Raw genomic sequence first — 25,871 nt, forward strand, 5'->3', positions numbered from 1 at the left:
TCAATGTTTTTCTTGAATGTGAACTAAAGAATCTTGAATTTATGACTTATTTAATTCCTCTCAGTGAATAATGTAGTTTTGCTATGTTACTAATATGTAAAAAGACACCACTTCTACACCAACACCTTTGAATTTTTCTAGTAAAAATCCTATTAAAAATCACAAATCAAAAGTTAGAGGGTGAATCTCAACACTGGCTGGTGCCAGGAAGGCAGGGCTGCACCCCCTGCAGCAACTTCAAAGATTGCTTGTAGGATAGATTTAAGTTTGGCTTAATAAGAGTAATGGGATATAAGCATTGAAGGCTAAAACAAAAAGATATTTAGTTATATAGTACTAAATAGCTGTACCAAAAAATTCACAACAAAATACATTGTTTAAAAAAAAGACAAGTAACTGGACATTTGACCAGGGCTAGGTGTCCTTCAGGGTGTTAGATCTGTATGAACTGTGGCTTTTGATAGCTGGGCTGCTCCTTTCCATGCTTGAAAGTGCCTGGGGCACTTCAGCCAGGGACCATTGAGGGCGTGTTGAGTGTCCCAAATGACTCCTGTACAAAATCTGAATGCATAAAAATTCCCCACTGTGTTAACACATCCCTCCCTCACAAAACCAGGGGGACAGACATCACAAAAAGTTTAACTGTGGTGATCTGCCCATCAGGCCCTCTTATTTACACCAAGTGTGGGCTTTGCAGGTTTTCACTCCTTCCACCCATGCCGGAGAATCCCTGAGTCGTTAATGGCCACTCATTGGGCTATTGGCTCCTTGAGATAACAGTCACATCGAGTCCTGTATCAGTCTTGTTAGGAGTGTCTCTGCCTTTCAGAGTCACATTGCATTGGCATGTTGGATGCTCAGATGTAATACCTTGTGTCCATAAAATCTGTGGGACCCCTGTGGAACCAAAAATTCTCGTCCCTCCGTTCAATTATTGGGGATGAAGATAGGGGTGCTGCCAGGGAAAATATGTGTTGGGCTGTATGGCTCCCTGCCAGGGCTACACGGGGTGGCTGGGGAGTCCAAGCCATGATCTTTATTTCCCGAAGGGAATTGGAATCTATAGTACCTGGGAGAACAAACAAACAAAGTATGCATACGCTGTCTAGGTGGTCCGAAAACTCCTGTGGGAATCAAATGAACAGATGAATCAAGCAATGTTACTGTGTTGGAGGTTGCCAGGTCCATTCCTGTCCTGGGGTGGCTGGTCAGTGATAGTCCAGCCAGGGCTGCCTGTGGTCCGGCGAAGGCTGCTTTAGGAGACTGCTTCTGCTTCTGCTCCGGTTTCCCAATATCGGACGCCCTTCAAAATCATACTTGGACCAACATTGATTACAGCAGTGAGGGGGAATACCGGGAGTTTTGGATCTGGCCTCCCCCTTTTCAAAGCAGTCCTTTTTCAAATGCCAAGATTTCTCACAAGTTTGGGGGTCCCCTTCCTTATGAGCATTTTTCTTTAGTTGCATCCATTTTTTACGAGGGTCAGGGAGGAACGGATCAGTCTCATAATCTATTGGCCCTGGATCGAAGGGCTCCCCCTCCCTGCTAGAGCTGCAGTCAGTGATATAAACTGCTAATGATTGTGAGAAAGGATGCCTCCCCCTCCTTTGTCTGGGCAGGGTTGATGGCTGCGGCCACTCTTCAGTATCAGACGTGCTAGTTTCAAGCGTGCAGGGAGAGTCAGAGTGAGGAGAGACAGAGCGGGGTAGGGGGCTGGCAGCATCCGGCCACTCTTGCTTTTTCAACATCCTAAAAAGTATTCTCCGGGACGGAAGTAAAAGTGACTTAAGGTCCTCCTTTAGGATGGGGGAGTCATGCTTGCCAGCAAGCATCGTTTCATAGACGCGTCTCTCTTTGGGCATTTCCTTTCCCATTCCTTTAGTTCCCCTGGCTCACCTGTCAGCCACAGACAGGGATTGTGGGCCCAAACGCAGTTCTCTCACCATCACGATCAATTCCAGGGGCTCGCCGACTGCTGCCAGTCAGACCGGTTCATTTCCTCACACAGAGGCTCTAATTGTTGGCGATGTAGAGAGATGGGGAGACTGACTCTGTGATCAGAATCCGATTTTATTGGGGGATACAAACGCTTATATACTATTTCAGGGTGACTAGTAATGTGTACTACAATTATTAGGTTAAAATCACATACACAAAATTATGCATATAACAATATCTCTTGCTTGCAGAGTTTAATGGGATTTTCTTTTTCTGTTAAACTGGTTTGATTTAATCTTCTTGCAATCTAGGTCTAATTTTCAAAGTTCCATTTGCTTTTGCCAAGGCATCTTATTACCAAATCTCTTATGTTAACCAGATCCAAAGTCCATCATTTGTCTTGTGTCTCCCAACATTCCAACATTATATGACTAAGATAATAAGCAAAATCAGTAACATATATAGAAACAGAAACCATGGGTTTTAACTTTCAACCTTGTCTTCTCAACACACTCTCGAAAATGGAATTGTTTCCCTATCTCCCTTGAAACCTTTTGAAGCAAAAAACATTCTAAGGTCCTGATAGGTGTTTTGTTCAAAAATCACTCATTCTAGTTTTCTGTCCATAAGCGGAGTAACGTGTCTGTGTTGGTAGCTGGCCAAAGGAGGTAGAAAGAGTAATCATCATCCACAACACTGGGGCTAAAGAAATTTCCACAGAAAATTACCTGCCCTATTACTTGTTCATGGTTTGGGTGGAAAGTTCAGAATCTGTTTCTATTTTTCCCATCCCTAGAATGTTCTATTTCACAGAATTTGAGCCCCTCAAACATCAGTCCTGCCAGAAACAGCCCGCCATGTGCTGTCATAGGGGTGTCCACTGACATCAGCTGTTATGCTGACTCTTGCACTGACTCTTACCAAGTCTAGTGCTTGTCACTGTTGCAGATCAAGAATTTCTGAATAGTTTTGATTAATGCCTTTGAGTGGTTCAAAACCAGAAAAGAATGACTAGACATTTTCATGATCAAATCCCCAATGGAATAAAAATAAGAGTATAATAAATGTATTAATTGTCATAAGAAGGAAGATGAAGGGTCCAAAAGATTACTTGCATACTTACTGTTCTAAATCACTTGTTATCTGGCAAATTGCAAAAGATTCCAGGCTTTCACCAAAATGCAAATCAGATTAAAATGTGAAGCCTTACACTTCACTGGATATAAAACTTCATCATCCATTTTTAAATGTTAGAGATTGTATGTATTTCCTATTAATATCCTGAGGTTTAGAGCTGTAATTCAGAGAGAAAAGAATGCTATTTTGAATTCATTCTATTCAATCATCTTGTCTGGACTCTCTCCTCTTGGTTTTCAGTTCTGAAACTCTGTAGGAAAGGCAGAGAGTTCTGGATTAATTATTTTCAACATTTTCCCCTGTAATTCTTCTTTTAAGGCAAACCTTTAAAAATCCACACTTTCTTACCCTATCACTTCTAAAATTCTATTGAGAAGCAAAAAAACCCCATCAAACAACTAAATCTGTATAATTCCTACTTGTATAAAAAAAGCAGTCCATTAACTGCTTTCTAAATATATTCTTTATCTTGTAGTGATATGGCAACCTTTTCTTGCTTTTATAGATTAGAACCAAATTTTATAGATTAGAACCAAAGCTATAAGGAAACACAGGTTTACTGTAGCAGATTCTGAGATACAGAGGTCCAGCAATGAGTTCAGATGTCAAAGGAAGTGTCTGTACAACAGGATTCAGCACAGTGCCGATACATATTAGCTATTTTTCAAGAAACGCAGCCAAACTGCTGCGTTTTTAGTTTAGGTTTTAGAATAGAAGTTCTTTAGACTTCTATTCTATCATAGGTGCCTGCTTCCAGAACCTGACCTAAATTGTTGGAAACCAGCTGCAATATTACTGTAAACAATGTTGTGAATGTAGCACATTGTAATTCTTCTCTTCCATAGAAAACCAGAAGTGGAGTTGTGCCACTTGTCTTCAAAATTCTGTATTTCCTTGCAAACTGGTAAAATAATGATAAATAAAGTGTTCTGTTCGTACAGTTTAAATGTTATAATGTTCAAAATGAAAAAGAGAAAAATCCATTCAGATATGGTCTGCAATAATACAGCAGAGAGAAGATGAACCAGTCTACAAAATAAAGTGAAGCAGAATTTGGGAATTTGGAACACCTTACGATGTAATATTTAAAGAAAAAAAAAAAATATATATAACATACCCAAACTCAATCAGTGATGCACAGAGAAAAAGAACTAATTACTACTATTATTTCTTTCTTTCTCAGACAAGAAGTTCAATTATTCTCTTGAATGCATGGAAGATTGTTGGAAAAGACGGCAGCCTTCTTCTTTACAACATGTTCCTCAGAGCTCCAGGAGCCAAATCATTGGAGCTATGAGGATCTTTCTCTCTGTAAATCTCCGAGAGCATAGCCAATATTATATTCCTTTAGAGATGCTCACCTGCCTGGGCAAGTGGTGGATAGTCTACAGCCCCAGTACCTCAGCCAGACACTCTGCCTTATTTAGCATGGCTACTGCAGCAAGGACACCATCTATACTGGCTTTCTATCCAAAATATATGTGCAAGGCACAACAAAGAATATACCCAAAACACTGAGCACAGCTTATGGCCTTCAAAACAAAAATCTCAGGATGGCAATACTGGATCTTCTGATCCAAACCATTTCTTTAGAGGTGAAAAAAGCTTCTGTGTATTGTACAAAAAATACTTATGTAAATCAGAATTGCATGACCCAATATTTCTATTTAACTGGAACTATTTTGATCAATATTATTGATCCATTTCAGTGCATGTGGTAAAAAATGTAAAGTATCATTTAAAAGAAATTATTGGATGCATACTATGTATTAGTTAAGGTGTTGGTTTTGCACAGCTTGGTTTTTGGTGGGGAGGGAAGAAGCCAGCCACAGAAGTGAATTTTTGTGAAAAGCTCCTAGAAGCTTCCTCCATGCCTGGCAAAGTGAATCCCTGCTTGGTACTAAGAACAGACATGCTGCTAAGCCAATTAGAGAAGCTGGTAGCACCTCGGTGATATATTTAAGAAGGAAATCAAAACCACAGCCAGTTAACTTTTAAGTTGGCAAATTTTTAGATTGGCACCCCAGTGTCAGTCAGTGCGAGTGGCCGCAAATGGAAGCCATTTTCCATGGGAAAAAGAAGTAATTTCATCAGGGTCTGGCTATCAGCTCAGAGTTGGTGTTTGGGGCTGTAAGGGAATGCTTGGGCCTAGTTGCTGTCAGCTTTAGTTTTGGAGAAATCCAGCTGTGGTAGTTTGACAGGAACTATGTTTTCTGGGATGCTGTGGTCAGGCCAATTGGTGCTCAGATTTTAATGTTGGCACCTAATGTGGCCATTGGGACATTGGATATGCCTTTGAGAACACGGGGTTAAAAGCAGGGCTCTCCCCTGGAGGCTCTCTTGGGTTCTGGTCAGTGAAAGGTTCAGAGCTCCCCTGCCTGGCTGTGGGCTGGGCGGGGGAGGGGCAGCCATGCGGCCGGGTGAGGTAGGCCGGGCCCTGGACAGAAGGGAGGTGAAGGCCCCTGCAGGATGGAAGGGTGGAGGAGCACTGAGAGACATCGGGCAGCCACCCCCCACCACCCCCCACCCCCCCAGGAGAGACAGAGAGAGAGAGCCTGTGCCTGTGCTTGTGCCACCTTGAAATTTAATAGTGGCTGGCCGAGAAGGAGAAGGGGAGGCTGCGAGAAGGTGCCCGGCAGGGCAGCCGTGGGAGTTCTGGACAGACAGAGCCTGAGATTTTTAACCCTTTTCTTGGATGATGGAAACCTTACAAATGCTAATCCTCCTGGAGTTGAATGAGAAGAGAGATATAGATGAGATAAGAGGAAATGGGCCACGAGAGAAATAGAGAACTCAGGTGGAAGAGATGATGGAGTAGCTTATGCTAGACTCTTTTTGTGTAGCCACGGACAGAGCCATGTTTCCTTGTGATCCAGGGACTGTATTTTAGGGGGAGGCAATGCCTCAGGACCAAGAAGGTTCGGTGTAGGTACCCCTTGGGCCCAGGGGGTGAAAAAAATATGGGGGGGACAGATGTCCCAAAGTTGAGACTGTGCCTTTTTGGAGTGGGACAAAGCATCTTTAAAAGTCGACCCTAGAAGCAGCTCTGGTCCGTGTTCAGTGGTGAGAGTGCTGGACATGAAAGGAAGAAGTCACCATTGGCACAAGAAGGACTCCTTCTCCTCTTGATGAACTGAAGATTGAGTATTCTGAAGGGTGGTGCCGGACTGAGAGTTGATGATCTGGGGGATGTATTGTATTGGGAATTTGGTGGGGAGGAGGAGGAGATGTATTTGTGAAGTTTTCATTTTCCTTGTGTGTTTCTTTTTTTCTTTTTTTTCCCTTTCCCTTGTAGTTTAGATAATAAATTTTTTTTCTCCTAAGTGAGAGCCTGCTTTGCTTTTTCCTGGTCACATCTCACAGCAGAAACCAGAGAGAGGGTATTCTCATGGGGGCACTGGCATTGTGCCAGTGTCAAACCATGACACCAGCAAAGTTTGCAACTTTTTAGGTTGGCACCCTGCTGTTGGCCAGTGCGAGTGGTGGCAAATGGAAGCCATTTTCCATGGGAAAAAGAAATTATTTCCTCAGGGTCTGGATATCAGCTCAGAGGTGGATTTGGTACTGTCAGGGAAGGGAGGGTCCCAATTGCTGGCATCTTAAGTTTTGGAGAAATTCAGTGAAGGTTGGAAATTTTTAGATAGGCACCCAGCTGTCGGCCAGTACAAGTGGCCACAAACGGAGGCCATTTTCCATGGAAAAAGAAGTCATTTCCCCAGGGTGAGGCTATCAGCTCAGAGGTGACGTTTGGGGCTCTAAGGGAATGCTTAGTCCTACTTGCTGTCAGCTTTAGTTTTGGAGAAATCCAGCCGAGTTCGCAACTTTTTAGGTTGGCACCCTGCTGTTGGCCAGTGCGAGTGGCCACAAACTGAGACTATTTTCCATGGGAAAAAGTCATTTCCCCAGGGTCTGCGTATCCAGCTCAGAGGTGGCATTTGTCATCTGAATCATACCAGAAAGGTTTTCAGCTACGTCTCATACTGAGAAAATGTGCCAGTATACCAAGATTGCCTGGAGCGTACCCCTGAAATTGATGAAACTTGTACTTGGTCCACATTGATTTATATCTCTTTGCCTGTTTTTGAAAAAACACAGATCTCTGAAAACAGTAGCATCAATTACTACATCACACTTGAAATAATAACACACAGTTGTCTGTAAAATTGTTTGGCCTTTTTTAAAATTCTATACATTATACAAGTAATGTGGTCATGCCTAAAGGCTAAAAAGATTTTCCATTTCTATTCTATACTTTATTATTATTTAGAATGAATTAAAAATATGTTATTCAATGCTGCACACGCAAAATAAAACATATATTAAGGATCAAAATCACATTACTCTAAATTCAAAGTTAACAGATTTTAAATTAAATTTTCTCTATACTATTCTCATGCCTCTAACAATACAACCAGAGATTATGTCACTCATATCTGCAATCACAGAATCATAGAATGCTTTGGGTTGGAAGGAACCTTTAAAGAATTTCTAGTTCCAAGCATCTGCCTTGGGCAGAGATACCTGACTTTAGATCTGGTTGCTCAAAGCCCCCTCTAACCTGACCTTGAAAATTTCCACGAATGGGGAGTCTACAACCTCTCTAGACAGCCTATTCCAATGTGTCACCATCTTTACTCTAAAAAAGCTCTTCTTTTCAGACAATCTAAACCTTTATTCTCTCAGTCTAAAACCATTGCTTCTTGTCCTATCACTACAAACCCATGGTAAAACGTCTTTCTCCATCTTTCCTATAGGCTGCATTTACATATATGGAAAGGCCATAAGAAGGTCTTTTCCAGGCTGTAAAACCACCAGCTCTCTCAATTTTTTCTCATAAGAGAGGCGTTCCATTTTCTGATAATTTTCATGGCCCTCCTCTGGGCTCACTCCAACAAATTCTCTTCTTTCCTCTAACAAGGATGCCAGAGTTGGATGCAATACTCAAGGTGTGGTCTACTACAGCAGATTAGAAGGGGAAAATCACCTTCCACAACCTGCTGCCCATACTTGGTGCAGTTTTCTTTTAGGTCTTCAAGCGCATCATGGCAGTTCATGTCCAATTTTTCATCCAACAGTATCCCCAACTCCTTCTCTCTGTCTGGCTGCTTTTAATACCTTCATCACCCAGTCTGTACTGACACTTTGCCTTGCTGAACTTCTGTATATTTACATGAGCTTACTTCTCCAGCCTGTCAGTCTCTGGATGGCATCCCATCCCTCAGATATGTCAACTATGCTACTCAGCTTGGTGTCACCTGCAAGTCAGTTGAAGGTGCTCTCAATCCCCTTGTCTACATCATCAATAAATATATTAAATAGTATCAGTCACAGCACAGACACCGGAGGGAGACCTCTTAATACTGGTTTCCACTTGTATATTGAATCATTTACTGCAACTCTTTGAACATCCATCCATCCATCCATCCATCCATCCATCCATCCGTCCATCCAATTCTTTATTCATCTGAAAGTTCACTCAACAAATCCATACCTCTCCAATACAGAAGTAAGAACGTTGTTCAGGACCTTATCAAAGGTCTGGATAGATGACATTTATAGTTTTGACACCAGCTCTGTCCACTGGTGCAGTTGCTCCATCATAGGAGACTCCTGGTTAGTGAGGCAAACACATTTAATTAACAGCTGAATAGAAATGGAATGAGAAGTGAAGGCACAGAAAAAATCAATCAGCACATACATTGTCATTGCAAATATGCACGCATGCATATTTAATTAACAAGAAGCATGCTTTCAGTCTTTGAAGGATATATTGTTGTACTCAGGTTGTACTGAGCCAGTTCCTGTTGAGTCACAGTGGCATGAGTATAAACAAGTCTCTACAAGAGTCACAAATATGAGAAAAGATAATTATATCTGCACTGCAGATATTTCCTGCTGAAAATCAGATTTAAATAAAGCCTATTGGAAACGGGAAAAGTTCTCAGCAATTTCAGTAGGTTTTTTATTAAACACCATGTGAAGTTTGTTTACAATATAGTAACTAGATTTTGCATTTAAATAAAATGCTGATTTTATTTTTCTTAAATCAGCAAATTTTACTAGACCTCATATTCTGTTGTATTTATGTAATGAATATATACTAATATACAAATAGATGAACTCACCTCTGCTTAAACTGGAGCAGGAATAAAATTATTATTTCACTATTACTATATTCTAATGAAAAAAAAAATCTTTAAAATCCTTTATTTTTTCAGAGGGGACAAAACGCTAAGCTAGGTTTTGACATTCAGCATAGTACAGTCAAATAGGCAGAAGTTTGCATATCAAGGCCAGAAACACACTGCTGGCTCTAAACCTTTTCTACAATACAGACAGTAGCTGACCTGTGCATGTAAGGAAGATGATACTAAAACTAAAAGCATGAACTTACCCTGTGTGGTTTTTTCCCCCCACTCTACTCTGCAAATTTATTAATAAAATCTTCCAGACTTTTTTTCAGCCCTTTTATGAGATTTTTAGGACTGAAGGACACACATAACTTGAAGATTTAGTTCTTTAGTAATTTCTCTGGCCCATGAGAGACAGCTAGGATGTACTATACAGACATTTCTTTCCAGAAAAAAAAAAAAAGAAACAAAGCCAAATACTTAAAATTATGATTCCTGCTCGACACTAGGCATTGGGAATTTGGAAAACTGCATCTTTGAATTTGATCCTATTTTTCTGGCAAAAGTCTTGAACTGCGTTTTGTTACTTGACTCTATCTCAGACTATATGAATGATGTGGTGTTCTTGTTACTGAGGAAAAGTTACAAATGTCCTACCCTTGTTGCATTATAAATGGTGGCACAGTATCTTTGTGCTGTTCAGAATAAAAGGAATGAAAGGAATGGAGAGCCATAAATCAAAGGATTGCAGCTGGTAGGCAGTCAGCATTAAACTGTTAAGAAATGTTAGAACTACTTAAGTCACCATTTCTAAGATTTTCTTTCCACATCCAGAATATACCTGTGGAATACAGTCTTTCCTTGAGTGTGGGAGAAGAGGAACAGAAACCCACAGGAAATGTTAGAGTTTCACTTTGTAGCTTCGAATATTGTATTGAGTTAACAAACACCATCCTATTTATTTCTATTTAATTAATTTTATAAATACCTGTTTTATGAACCTCAAATATGGGATTATTTCCTATTAACTATATGAGTCATAGGTGATGGATTTGTAAGAAATAGTTGTTTATTATGTACATATAAGGTTTTTTCCCAGAACAAATCAGATTTTGACTTCTGATACTAGGTGTTTGTTTACCATAAGGGAAGTAGTAAGAGCAAAAAAAAGGCAGCTGGAATGAATCTCTGTTTTTTCAGAAACCTTACCCTTCAGTTGAATGACTGTTACCCTGAAGCAGGACAAAAGATTTCAACTGGTTTTACTTTTATGGAGAGATAAAACCTAAACCTAAAAATTTTTGCCAAATGTTTTGGGAAACTGCAGTGCAGTATTTGCATTCACAGAAATTACTATTCAATTAAATAGATGTCAGTTCAATACTTTTCCATATCTTGAGAGGTTGGACCTCCAACCATCTACATTTCTATAACAAAAAGGAGAAAAATAACTTCTTGTATTTGTTCTGTACTCTTGTATTTGTTCTGTGAGAGAGTGGCCTATGTTCTGAACAGAAATTGTATAGATAGTGTGGTTTGGACTAAAATGAGGCTTTAAATATAATAAAAAATGTAATTTCACAGGGACAAGAATGTTCAACTAAATGGCATAGACAAAACCATTGAAACAGCATGGCAACTAAGTCAGATGCACTTTAAGATGAAAAGTAGAAACTTCATTTTCTCCTTCACTATGTTTGAAATTAAGTAACAGTTGATACCATATGGTATTATTTCATGACTCATACAGAACATTCTAAATATCAAGAAGGGATGCATCTGATTTCAATAAAAATTTCAAAAGAAACAAGGTTTGGGTCCAGTGTAGATACTGGTCTGTACCTGGCAGTACAGTTTGCCCTACAGATGGAAGGAAATGTTTGACCCTCTGAAATTCAAGGAAATTTATTTCAGTGCAATCTAAGAACTTCAGGAAGTAAGATAACTCTATAGACAAATACATTGATTCATGGTTAAAGATACAGCAGTTCTAAAGAAATCAATTTTGATGCAGTTACATGGTATTTTCTGCAAGGGACACTTCTTTGATCTCAGGCTTAGGTCGCAAAGCCTTATTGTGTACTCTTGCTTAAACTGTCTCATCACCACACAGGGTTTGTTCTTCTGTACTGCCTAGGAGGATGTGCTGTCCAAGCCTAGACACTTCCTGGGAAAGAGCTGGCATACAGAAAGCAGTGTTGTAGATGGTGCTGGCAATTCAGCATGAATAATGGCAAGCCTTCTTCCTGTCCTGGTGCTACTTATACACACAGAACTAGCCTCAGCGTCTTGCAGATGTTTATTAATGTCACTGGTTGTCAGCATTATCCTTTACTTAAATATAAGGCACACTTTCAAGACTTTTGTTTTGAAAGTTAAGGTGCATGGCAAAAATGTTCATTGTATATGAAATTGAATCCTCTTAGTTTATAGTCTATACCTGGAGAAAATAGATTGTGTAAAATTAAAATATACGCTTGGGAGCAAAGACTCCTGGACTCTCTGTTCCAGGCAGTTATTACCTATTTAGCAATGTCACAGACATATTTTATGAAAAATCCTTTCATTAGGATCTTTTCTCCTGAGAAGCTGAGAGGCCTCAGAAACAAAATGTAAACAATAATTATCTGCTGCTGTGGAATGCAACAGGTGCATCTTTGATTGGTCTCATGTGGTTGTTTTTAATTAATGGCCAATCACAGTACAGCTGTCTTGGACTCTCTGGTCACTCACAAGATTTTATCATTCTTTTCTATTTCTTTCAAGCCTTCTGATGAAATCCTTTCTTCTATTCTTTTAATATAGTTTTAATATATCATTTTCTCTTAATATAATATACATCATAAAATAATAAATCAGCCTTCTGAAACATGGAGTCAAGATTCTCATCTCTTCCCTTGTTGGGGTTGCCTGAAAATTCAACATAGCAAGTCACCTATGCGCTATCACCTATCACTATGAGCTATTTATGCTTCATAAATCCCATCTACAAAAAAGGAATATTCTAGTCATTAACTCTAGAAAAATACTAATAAGCTACAATTTAAAAAAACCCAAACAATAGGGGAAAGTGGGGCAGGGAGGGGGAGGAAGGTAAGATAATAGTGGTTTTTATGTTTATTTAAATATCAGTGAACTTTTTATTTGAAGAAATCACAAGTTTTTATTTTTAAAAAAAGAAAATATAAAGATATGTGTGGATGAAGAGTCAAAGTATTCTATCAAAAAAGGAAGATACTATTACTGTCCAATAGATAACCTGAAAGGACACAGGTGATAATATTCCATCTAACTGAAAATCATAAATGCATTTTAAGATTAATGGAAAGTATTAATATTTAGCAATACATACTCCCATTCTATACTCACTAGAGATGAATGAGCATTCAAAGAATGAGCAAAATCTGCAATTAGAAATCATTTGTCATTTGGATGGTGTCATTGATCAACATCAGCTTTCAGCAGTATATTTGATTTCTATTAAAATTGTTTATTTTTCATTCTTAGTAAGTTTTCACAGAAAGATCCTTCAGCTCCCATTCATGTGCACACCCTGTGATCATAGACCAGACAGGGGTTGTCCATTTCTGAGGTCCTTTCTTGACAAAATTCACATGAGCATGCTTAATAATGGTGAGAAAAGAGAGTATGCTTGTGTCCTAAAAAAATGCTGTCTAAAAGTGCAGCCCAATACTTCTATAGCCAGCAGAGAATTCCTAGTTTGTTAATCTGATATGCTAGTTTGTCTCCTTTGATTCTTCTAGGGAGCCTGGTTTGATCATATTTCCAGATATGCCTGGCGTCTAAAGGGAGATTGAAGGTTTCCACATTAGGAAACACTGCAGCTACAACAAGTAGACAGATGTTAATGTCACTAATATTTTTCCACTCTCTTTGGAAAAATAAAGTTTCATAAGTAATAATAATACTAATAATGGGAAAAAATTCCATCCAATCCTCAAGGAACGGAGTTGGAATTTTTATGCAGATTTTACATCTTCACATGACTTATTAAGTGATGGAAAATTATGCCTTGCCTCACTGCATTATCACAAAGCATATTTACCATGGTATAGTTTGGATGACAAATTTAACATTTCTTTCTCTGTTATTAAGATTTAAAAAACCACGAAACCTAAACCAAAATAAAAATAAAGAGATAAAATAAATGATGTAAAACAAGCAAAGTAGTGTAATTAGATGTACTGTTTAAGGAGACGGTATATTCATTGAAGTAATGAAATTATGTTGCTTGAAGAGAATATAAATATTTTCCCATTAACCTGCTATTTCTTTAGCTGTTGTTAACATTCAAAAGGATTTGGCCAAAGAAACATAGGAGCTGTTTTGAGATCTTCAGTGTCAAGGAGGAGTCTTCACAGCTGTACACCACTAGGGGATGCCAAAAGAAAGTGTAAAAGTCATCTTGTCCCATGAGCATATACCTCAATGTATTTCATACTTTGGTCTTTGAATTCTGAAGTCGGAAGGCTGAAAAAAAAGAGTATAAGTAGAAAAAAAATCACAGAATAATCGCTGCAATGTAGTGATAACTAATCAAGATACAGTAAAACTTTGTAACTGAAGAAGCAGACCACTTTATTGGTACACAAGTAGTGCTCTGAAAAATTTGAAGATAATAGGACTATTATACATAATAAATAGTAGGGTTGTAAAGAATCAGCCAATATGTATCACCACAGGAAAAATAGCCTTTTATTTTTTTCTTTAAGGGAGTATCTAGGTTTGTATTTATGGGTTGAGACCATCACAAGTATATATTAATTCACTGACATTTCTTTCTGAGTTTGGCAATTGGTTTATAGGTTGCCCTATGATCTATGATTTATCATTTATAGCATATCACTTTTAATACATTTTTCTAATTGAAGTTCTATTTATATATTGTGTGTTAATTAAAACAATTATTTTTATTAAATGACATATTGGGTTGAAATGTCATTTTGCTTTATTAATTCCTATTGACTTGTTTGTTGTTTTTAACATACCTTTTTTTGCATCATTAGCATTCTGTGGTGCAGTTGCATTAAACTAACAGAGCTAGGCAGGCATTCAACCAAAATACTTCAGTTATATGATGCTCAAAATTGTGAAATGTAACTGCTCAGTTCCAGCAGTAGAATTTACAATGCAGATGATTAAGTTCACATAAACTGTGATTTCCATAAGCCTCTATGAATACTCCAGTTCTCCCCATAGAAAACTGAAAATAAGAAAGGGATAGACTCAAGTGGGTTGCCTAAACTGAACTGTCATGGTCTGGGAATCCCAAGACATGAAAGGTGTGAACCCATTGGAACAAATCCAGAGGAGGCCACAAGGGTGATCGGAGGTCTGGAACACCTCTCCTGTGAAGGTAGGTTGAGACAGTTGGGTCTGTTCAGCCGCAGGAGAACTTACAGCACTCTTCAAGTATCTAAAGGGGTCTACAAGAAATCTAGAAAGGAACTTTTTCCAAATGCATGTAGTAGCAGACCAATGGGGAACATCTAGCAAATTACAGATCCATCTACTTTCTATTGATCTTGTAAGAATAATCATCCCAGCTAGCATTTACACCTCTAAAAGTTATGGGAGTTTGAGAGACGATGCAGCCCCAAAGAAAAGACAGCTTTGGAAAAGAATGTAAATGAAGAAAATGAACTGGTATCCATATGTGTATATATTGCAATGCCATGTTCACTATGGCTCAATTCGTTCAGCAGAGAGCTGTTTTTAGTGCCGACTGACAGTTTTTATGGCTTGTAACTTAGGTTTCAGTGCGGTGCTAGTCAGGTCTTGGTGTCATAAATACTTTGCAGAGTGACATATCTGACTTTGACAGAATAGGGTACTGTCATCTTGACACTTCATCTGCCTCACATATATGTGTCCAGACACTGCTTTAAATTTAGCAGGGAAATCTGAAAATTACCTAATTAAATTAGGAAGTTAAAACAGATGAAACTAATGTGGTTATACAAAGGATACCAAAAATACGTTTATGTTTTATGTAATACGGTATATTTTCAGAAATTTCAAAAAATATCCTGTAACTAGCAATGATATTCTCTTCCACAGTTCAACAGGTTACATTAAGTTATTATTTCCGTTGTTCAAATTCTATTTCTTGAAGGAACATGTTGATTACTTTGTATCTACAAGGTTATTCTTTTCTAATCATCTATTGCACAAATGGTAGTCGATTGTGCAGCATTGCAGAATCAGTTCAGTGCATCAAAAATCTGTGCGTAATGGGGAGACAAGCCTCCAATCTTTAGGACTTCTGCTAGCTTTAATCATGTTTAATTTGCTTCATAATTCATATTATTTTCTTTCTGATTTCTTAGAAGTTGATAAAGAAGAATATACAGACAAGTAATAAAAGTGCAGAACCATCCTTCTATACAAATTAGCTGCTGAAAAAGTTATATTTTCTCTTAGTGTTCCATGTTGAAAACCATCCATGTATTTATGTTGTAATTCTTATCTATTTGAAAATTTGTTATCTTCTGCATAGTTTTCATTAACCATTCTGTTACAGTAGTGAAAATCACAGATAAATGCAATTTTGTACAACTTTGAATTTACCTCGCGAGCTGAGAGAAGACTTGCTCCTATACTTCAATCTGAGTTTCTTCTAGATTCAAACTTTGTTTCTCTACCATCAAGAGTTTCCTTTGTTGCTGCTCAAAGCCCCATCCAACCTGACCTTGAATACTTTCAGGGATGGGATGTCCACAACTTCTCTGGGCAACCTGTTCCAGTGTTCCAGCACCCCCACAGTAAGAAATGTCTTCCTTTTACCTAATATGTATCAGAAATAATAAATCTAGGCATATAAACTTTGAGGAAAGGTTTGAAATTCTTTTCATTTGAAACACATTTTATATGAATACTAACTTGCAGATGACTAAAATATGTTGATGAGCATTTGAGCTTGACACTTTTTCAAAAAGTGCATGGAATTTAAAATTAAAACCAGTAATATTAACTTCTTGCCATTTTCTTTTTCCTCTGGTATTCAAAATTGCATATGTCAGATATATGTGCTTCATACAAATCTCCCAGACACTCTCAGAAAAAAGTTTTTATTTCAGACTACATTGCAGTTTACATAGAACACTAGTACTAGTGAAGGTTTTTCTGGGCATAGGGGGAACACCTTCTCATTGGATTTGTGTGCAGAATGCATTTTATCCAAACTGGAAAATTGATCCCAGCTGTGTTCTATTCATCATTCTTACTGCATCAGGCCTCAAGATTCTGTGAAAAGTATCCTGTGGCCTGGAACATAGCTCATGTGAAGCAGATGAGAGGTGATGGAAAAGTTGAGGGGGAGAATAAAGAGCATATGGCCCAGTACAGATACCAGAAAGTACTTTTTCATGTGATCCACAGCCTGAACAATTGTTTAGCACCATTTAAAGGCTGTGTTTGACAAACAGGGCTGAAGCAGGTCTTCAAAATATCTGGGAGATCAAAATCCATTGAAGCAAATTCCCATGGCCAGTCACCTTGCCATGGGAATAATTCACCCTCCATACCAGCTGATCAGGCCTAACAAAGCTGCTGCAAAAGTATTGTGAAAAAGGTAGGCACATTTTCACAGATGCAGGGGAAAATCCCCTTGGATGATGATTCCAAGGGATAACTTGATGTAGCAAGTTATGTACCCTTATCTACTGTGCAATATCTAAGCTGGTGAGTTCACCATCTGTCAGCATCACTTTAGAAAATAAATGTTTGATCCACATAAAAATATTTCATATGTCCTGTCTACCTGCTTCATTTCAGCCAATGAATAGGCTATGTTCCATCAGCAAAGTGTTTATGGTCATATGTTTCTTTAAACTGTGATAATTCATTATTTTTTTCCAAATCAGACACTGTCTACTCATAAGATTCAGATGTCCATGATAAGGGTATAATTAAGTTTCATGTTCACTGAGTCAAAAAATATCCTTCTTGTTATCTTTTTATTAAATTTCTGACATGTAACATCAGTCTGAGAGCTGAAAAAACCCTCTTAATTTGCTGTTTGCCAAGTATCATCTATGCAATACAAATTCTACTTGATAAATCACACCCATACATTGCCATATATACTAATAGTAATGCCTTTACAACTTTTTCTTCATCATTAGGTATTTTGGTGAAGTGAATGATTAGAACATAAACAAGGGCATTTGTTCCAGATGTTCCAGAAAGAGCTGCAGTCTTTTCTCTTCTTTGCTGCCTATGTTAACACTGAGCTGCAAAAAAAGAAAGATTACTAGGAAGAGTGTTACTTTTAGTCTAAATTTCTAAATGATGTTTGGAATACCCTGTTAAATGACAAGATGCTATTTTAAAATACAGCATCTTAAGGGAAAAAGTCAGCTTTAAAGAGGTTTTGAGACAGTTGCTTCCAGGGAAAAAAAAAAAAAATTGGAGGCATCTAAGGTCTTTAGCCACACCATTTTGAAGATTGATTCAAAACACAGTTCCTTCATATAGGAAGAACAGAAGACCACAAACGCAACCCATTTCAAAATGGAGTTCTATATGTTTCTGGTTGGGATTACTGGACATCATTTCTTGTAAAGTCGAGGGACTGCAGTTAGCTCTCCAATAATTTCCTTACCTGAAATTCATCTGCATTTGCTCATTTGTCTAGAGTCCCCATTTATTAGTGATGGTATACTCCATCTATGCATAAGAGTATTCAACTAGAGTGTGTGTCTCATACTTTCTAGTTAAAATTGTCTGGAATGGAATGGATAGTTACAGTTGCTTTTATACAACAGTCTTATCTTACCTTGACAAGTTTTCTTTAGACAATGTTTAAGCAGCACTAGCAAATAGGAAGTACAGCTCGCAGCAGGGAAAGACACCCTTCTGCTTTCTCAAGTTTCCTGTAGTTAAATATACGCCAAAAGGCTTTTCGTAGTACTACTGTCCTGTAGGAATACTTGATCTATAATCCTACCTTTGGTAAAATTACTAATGGGCTACTTCTCCACAAGGCAGAACATTTTTCTTTTAATAATATGTTTTTTGTAAATTGGAAATATGAACTTGTGCACCAGTCACGTGGAATGTACTCCTACTTCTTAATAAGAAGTTTCACAACCTTCTTTAGAAAATATTCACTCTGTGTAACTTCAAAATAAGAATTCTGGGCATCTTCAGTCTATTGATGTAATTTTTTTTTCTACCATGCTGTTATTGTTTTCTATTAAACTCATTTTTACCAATAGAAATATTTTTCCCTTACACCTATGGAAAATACCTATGATTACTCAATAGTGCAGCAGCAGTACCTTGTTTAGAATTATTTCAACATGGTCCCAAACATATCTGACAGCTAAACAGCAGAGGTTAGCAACAGTGAATGGGAATAACTTCTGAACCATTTCAGTAGATTTCCCAGGAAGGGTTTGCTTTCTGCCACTGCAAGTTTTCCCAAAGATATTGTCTGGTTAACAGTTGCATCAAAAGAGTATTTTTGCACAAAACTTGGGACAAGCTCTGTCTCAGATTTACTAGTGAAAGTAAGGAGGGTAAAAGTGCTGCTTCAAAGCCCTCTGTGCACTTTCTGTACCAAGAGGGGGGTGACTCCAGAAATAAGTTTTTGATCTCTCTTCAGAACACAAGGCATGGCATCACCTCATTCATCTTTTTCTTGGACTCAGCATCTAAAGACTAAGAAGCTCTCTTGCTTGCTGAAATGTGTTCAGCAAAAAAATCTTGTCTCATCAGCAAATTTGAACACAACTACAATCGAGTCAATTCCAATGCTGGCAGGGCAGGGCAATACTCTACCCTAGTAGTAATATGCCACTATTAGAAGAGTGTGTAAAAATATTTGTGTACAAAGTAATCAGCAGGAAAAATAGAATTGGGAAGAACTGCACTTTGTTCTGGAAAAAGCCTCATGCCACAGTCTTACAGACATCATTTGTTGGTATCATTTTTAATAGTTGGGGTTTTTTAAATTTTGTATAAGATATTAGTGCACCTTTATGTTTTCTTAAAATAAGTACAGCCATTTCTTAATAGAATAGAAGTAAGCCATTTGAATATGTACAAATGGCCTTTTAAAATACATATGCTATAGCACACTGTGAAAGTAATTAGCTATAAATAGAAATTCAAAGGTTTAAAAAGATTTTGAATAAAGTAAGTCTAAGGTGATAGAAGAGGAAGAAAACAGCAGTTTTCTTCTTCTGGCGGAACACAACCTGAGGAAATCGTACAGTGCAGGTGTATTTTTTCGCTTCCTGAAAAACTGAGTAGGTTTGCTATTGCCAATGGTTTTCACTAGGAAGGAAGAGATTCCTTTTGAAAAAAAACTTCAAATTGACTTGACATAAATGTTATGACCCTTAACTTCACCAATGAAGAACAAAAATTCTCATCACTTGATCTGGAAATCATGATGGTAATGGAGACAAGGACGTCTAAGCCGTGACATCAGGAACATAAAAAAGCATTAGAATGCAGGTAAGACTGAGCTCCTGTACTACTGAGCAGAGAATGCAACAAAGACATTTTCCTTTAAGAGTCTTCAGGATGAACAGCAGATCAAATTTTTTCATGTGAAGTATTTATGAATATAATGAACCTTTAAAATAACATTGTTTTTAAAAATCTGTTTACAGTATCTCTTAGAATGATACACAGTTCCTATTAATAGAAAAAGAAAAGCATTTTTTTCCAAACTGCTGTGCACTCTTAAACAATCTACAATAAAAATAGTGTTTTTTCATGCTGGGAATGTTAATTACAAAAATGCCTTTCGCACACTTGGCACTGTAGTCTCTTGATTAGCATAGTTTTTTGTTCATCAAACAAGTTTCACATTGACTCTTTTTCAACTTTAAATATTGATGTCTTTGTACTTATGCAGGATCCATGAAGAATTTCTTGGGTGTTATTTTGTACTCGATCCTAAATAGCAGGTTCTGCATTCTGCCATCTGTCTAGCTTTCCTGTTTGATTCAGCTTCTGAGAGGTATTTTCAGAATTGAGGACTACCTGCAAGAATGATGTTAAATACATGCATTTTATTCCTCGGTTAATGCAAAACTATTTTTCCTTTACAGCACAATAATAATAGGAAAATAATGATGGTAGATTCAATTCTTATAGTACTACAAAGAGGACTATTATCATCATTAGAAACCAAACAAGTTGTATTTATTGCACATGCAGTACAACCACTAACGCAAATTACCCTGTAAATTCAAAAGGAATCTGTATCACAGGAGTGGATTGAATGTTTCTATTGATATTTTGCTTAAACCAGATAACAATTCTTTTGACAGCCAACTCATAATTGCCACCTGACTTTCAACTACGGCTTTCAAACAGTTTAAACATGTCTGTTTATAAAACAATACGGTACAGTACACAATACCAGATCAGGTCATACACATTCAAAAAAAAAAAAAAAAATCAAGGACAGATTCATTCACATCTGCAAGCCCTCAAGAGTGTACAGGTCAAATGTCCCCAGAAAACTAGATTGGTGGCACAAATTCTCTATGTTGGCACCAGCAGAAGCAGCTGCTATCTTTATAGGATGCAATCTTGCTTACATCACCCCTCAGAGCAATATTCTGTACCCCTGCCCAATACACCTTCTGCTCTATTCCTTGGACTTCACATTTGCATTTCTACAGAGTCCTGCAAACTGACTCAAAGCTCAGGTAATAGATTTCCAAGATTTAGAAATGTTGTGTTAAGTTTATTTATTTCATATTTCATCCCATCTAAGTATACTGTAACTTTCTGAAGTGAAATTTGTCGAGTATGTCACATGTATTTTGCATGTTAGTTCTCCTCCACATTAAAACTTCTCACAGACCCCTGTGATGTCTTACTGCAAAAATATATAGCTGCAAAGAGTGGTTGTGGGAAGTTATAAAAGCCAGAAACTTTATAAGCAATCTAACAATAGAGTCTTGAATTTCTGAATATAATTGTACCATGTAAAGTCAAAATATAATATTTAAATGATTTTCATATAATAATGAGTGTGGGGAAGAGAGAATCCAGATAGATTTTTTTTTTTTAAATAGTTCCGGGAAAAAATAGCCTTAACTTGGAAGTATAGCGTTAAATATTTCTATACAGCATGAGTTCTCATTACCTAATCATATGATTTGTATAACTGAACTGGAAACCAGGAAATAAATGAAGAAAAATATTCAAGCTATAAAAGATGTGAGTTTTCTCTAACAGCTTAAAATTCTCTTGATTAAAACTATTAGGTAGCTAGATGGTCACCCATTATTTTAGAAAGCATCTGGACATTAAAAATAGATAAATTTCTGCAGGACTTGGATGTCAGGTATTCCTGAAAAGCTTTATTTCACTGCTTCCCAACCCTGATTCAACCCACTTAAACGCAGCTGTATTTCAGATGCTCAGGGAAACTGTCCATGTAATGCATATAGCTGACAAATAATCTGCAGAAAAAGCTAGATAGATTTGAAGATCTTTTCCTGCTTCTGTGTGCAGTATCACGTGAGCTGTAATAATGTCACCCTATTGGTATAAACTGCGCTAGATCAGCTGGCAGACAGCTGGACCTTAAGGGACAAGATTGTGCACTGATTTTGTAATAGAAATTAGGAAGGAGGTTGGAGGATTTAAATATTTCTGCCTCCAGCTTAAGCAACACTAAATCTTGGTCTTTATCTGAAAAGCTAGGTGAATTAACCCATTCGGCATTCATATGCCAAAAATGTCAGTAGTACCCTTAGAACTGTCAAAAGAGTAACAATTCCAATCATTACTTTATGAAAAGAATTCATTTGAAGAAGTCAGGAAGAAGGATGAAACATGCAAATATCCTACCCTGAGAATCATTCTGTTGATTTACACAGGTTTCTTATTACATTGCCATCTAAAGCATTGAACATGCAGGCTTGTGATGACAGAAATACTTGCAAAGTTTACCAGATAAACCATGTTCTCTTCAAACAGCAAAACATTTCTTGATGGTTACATTTGCTAATTACATTTAGACTCAATGTTCTTAAAGGTCTTTTCCAACCAAAGTGATTCCATAATTCTCTAAGTCGCACATCCTGCTTGTCCTGGTTTAGGGCAAATTTGGCAGAAAACCTTGAAAATGGGGCCACCCCCAGAAAGCCCACCCACATGGCCCCTCCCCCCAGCCAGTTTGGGAAAAATTTCCTTGGAGAGAAGTGGAAAAAACCTGTTTATTTAACAGGCAAAGCACTCCCCAGCACAAAAAATGAACAATTCCAGATGACAAAACTCATTCGCTGCTCTGAAGAGACAACAAATTCAGACACTCTCTCTGGTGGGTGGTCACTCTGTTATCATTTCCTCCTGCACTGGAAAAGGCCGCTGCCCAGAGCGGGCTCCGGTAGGCCACAAAGTGCAAGCTCTTGGTGCTCCCCAGGTCCCAGTCCAGAGCAGGTTGGAACAGTTCCAAGAAAAGGGAAAGAAAAAAAAAGAAGCAATCCAGGGATTGCCTCAGCTAGCTAAACTAACTAAAAAGCAGAGGAGCACTCTGTTCTGCTCCTCCAGAGCAGAATGTGCAGGACTGTTGCTTTTCAAGGAGTGAGTGCAGTCTCTGATAACAAACTCCGTGCTTCTTCTTCTCCCCACCTTTGCTCTCAGAACCAGTCTTGAAGGCAGAGAATATAATATCCAGCATTAGCAGAACAGATGACTGGGGATACAAGAATCATAAAGTCACCCTAGGACACTGCTCTACTGAGATATGTCACCAGACTATGCTAAGACAAAGTTTTGGAACTGTTAATTAAAATTATACAATCACAGTGAAGCTGAGGAGGAAACACAGCTCACTACAGTTACCTTGTGGCATGCCAATACTTCCTTTCAATCACAATGTTTTTCGTTTTTAAATCCATCACGGGCATAATGAAACATCATTATACTACTGATGGGTAAGCTGAAATACAAAGCAGTTAATTCAAAGTGAAAAAGCAATCAAGTCAATAGTAAAACTCACCACAGTTTTGTTTACCACCCTAAATCCTTAGTATCCCAAAATACAAGAACAGCTGTAAAAACCTTGTGGCTACTTAATTTTTTCCTATACCTACATGGTAGGGTAAGGGATAAACAATCTCAAACAATGGTAATCCACAACAAAGCATTCTTGACGTCATGTTTGGGTTTTGCATAGCAAACTCTTTACCTGATAAAGTTATTCCATTGCAATAGTTTGGGGAGTATATTGGAGGGCTGGGTGTTGTTTGGTTTGAAACCATCTTGATCATTCAGGTTGCCAGTAGCAATGAGAAAGTTTAAAATAAGGTAGCGCTATGCATTGATTTTCATACACAACAGACATATTTCTACAACACAAAAGGCAGACCTAACATTTTACTACAACATGGCTGAAGTGGCATCCTGTTCCCCATTGGTTTTTCTCCTTATTTTTATCTGCTTTCTTACTTTAGCTGCTCTTTACTTCAGATTAATGAGCAGAACCAGCTCAAAAAGGAATCAGATAAGTGCCAGAGCTTTCAAACAAAAAAAAAAAAACAGATGCAAAATGGTGATTTCTAAGTGCATTTGAAAATAGAAATTTTTTGTACTTTACATAGATGCATGGCATTGTCTAGAATTATATTGCTCCAAAGTTTTGGTTTTGTTTTTTTTTCTCAAATCTAAATGTTACGCACTCTTTTGGGCCATTTTAATAAATACATTTTCTGATATGTTCTTTCAAGCTGAAATTGGTTCTAGTAGATATAAGCACACTGGTAGGTAAAAGTAGACTATAAAAGATAACATTCAGAATGTATTTTCCTTGTCTTCCCATTAAAGCAAGTGAAGAAAGCAGACAGGAGATCTTCAGATAACATGCTATGTGAATTGAAAAGAATCTGTCCTTATTTGAAGCAACTGAGAAACTCACACAATGCAATACAGTTCAGACATATGATGTCAAATCTATACTTTTAATGTTTGAGTGAAACAAGATTTCTTGAAGTACAATCCTATAAAATGAAGGTGAATTTGCAGAAGCAGTTGAACTGGGTCTGTTTTATAAACACAACGTTTTCTAATTAAACTGAGGATTCAGGAAGGCAACCTTGAAATTAAAGGATTTAGGAACATACAAATACCAAGAGTGGCAGTTCATTAGCTTTAACAGTCTCTTTAAGATAAGATTTATTTTTAACTTCTGCTTGTAGTAGGTCTGAAGACGTTAGTAATGATGGCTTTATATAAAAAAAAACCCAAAAAACCAAAAAAAACAAGACCCAAACAAACCCAAAACAAAACAAACCAACCAAAAAACAACAAAACAAAAAGAAACCAATCAAAACAACTTTCTCAAAAAGCTTTGAGAAACCAGAGAAATTATGATTTTTAGGGGTTAAGTAGTCCTTTAAAAGTTGTCTCTGAGAAAAGAGATTAAAAAATGCTAATGACTGTGGAGTATATTCCAAAACTGTAATGAAGCATGTAAGGGGCAAGAGCCTGTAATAAAAATACTCTGCTGGGTTCATCTGTTGGAAGCATTCCAGAATGGTCGAAACATGTTGTGGGATAAAAAAAAAGTAGAAAACATAAGGAAAAAAATATTTTGAACATATTTTCATATTCCAAGATGGTATAACAGCTTTATTTCATTTTGTTACTAAGACTGGTTTATATCTTATTAAGTGTTTTACAGTAGAGTGAGAGTGTTCACACTAACCATACAATTTGGATGGATCTCTTTTACTTTATACAGCATGGTTTAGCACTTTTACTTTATACAGATATGGTTTAGTACTCCACAGTTCAGTCCTCGAAAGTGAACGAGTGTGGCAGATTTAGCCTAACTGTCCAGTCCACCAGAATGCTTAATTATCTTTAAAAATGCTTTGCCATATCTCATTATCTAGACATGTCTCCCTATCTCAACGTTGAGCTCCTTGATCTTTCATCTACAAGATGAGATCCAATTTAGCTTAGCAAGGATACAGCCTTTCAAAACCGCATCTTTTATCTTACAAGTACATTTCTACCGCAGGGAGCAGTTTGGAAGATCATAGTTGTTTTGTTTCTCAGATATGTTTCTGCATAAAATAGCTCTTCTTTAAATTTTTTTCCCTGCTACAGTATAAGGCCTGTGCTTAAATGATTGTGATGCAAACTCATTATCATAAATTCTGCAGTCTTACAGAGTATGCAGCAAAGTTTTCTCTTCTTCTGAGGACATTTTACTCTTTTTATGAGTGTCACGGTTTGACGCTAGTGCAATGCCAGTGCCCCAATGAAAATATATTCTCCCTGGTGTCTACTGTGATATGTGACCAGAAATGGAGCAAAGCAGGCTCCAACTTAGGAATAAAGGGAAAAAAACTTTATTAACCTACAACTATATGTAAAAAGAAACACACACAGAACTCATAATGAAAACCTTCCAAAACATTCCTCCTCCCCCCACCAAATTTCTAATACATCACAGTAAGACAAAACCTTGGATTCTCAATTCAGTTACCACCCCTCAGATCACTGACTCTCAGTCCATCACCACCCTTCAGATAATCAATTCTCAGTTCATCAAGAAGAGAGGAGTTCCTCTTGTACCATAGGCTTCCCCAGGAAACACAGCTGAAACCTCTTGTGTTTCCATATCACACATGGTGCCACCCGGAGAACATTTGCCAT

General features: G+C 37.6%; 1 protein-coding gene across 4 annotated transcripts in view; it reads left to right on the plus strand.

The window, feature by feature from the left end:
- DCBLD2 (discoidin, CUB and LCCL domain containing 2) overlaps positions 1–25,871 on the plus strand; it is a 428,333-nt gene that overhangs the window by 391,931 nt on the left and 10,531 nt on the right. The window contains exon 15 of one of the 4 annotated variants that reach the window (XM_071433402.1): positions 4,259–6,911. The exons of the other annotated variants lie outside the window; for them this stretch is intronic. Within the exon in view, the coding sequence (XP_071289503.1) occupies positions 4,259–4,593 (335 nt within the window). The 3' untranslated portion in view covers positions 4,594–6,911. Of the gene's footprint in view, positions 1–4,258; positions 6,912–25,871 lie in introns of those variants that run through there. 4 annotated transcript variants of the gene reach the window in all.

This window comes from Agelaius tricolor, unplaced genomic scaffold (assembly GCF_023055355.1).
Source record: "Agelaius tricolor isolate 1412-34295 unplaced genomic scaffold, bAgeTri1.0.p SCAF_9, whole genome shotgun sequence".
In the NCBI taxonomy this organism is placed as follows: domain Eukaryota; kingdom Metazoa; phylum Chordata; class Aves; order Passeriformes; family Icteridae; genus Agelaius; species Agelaius tricolor.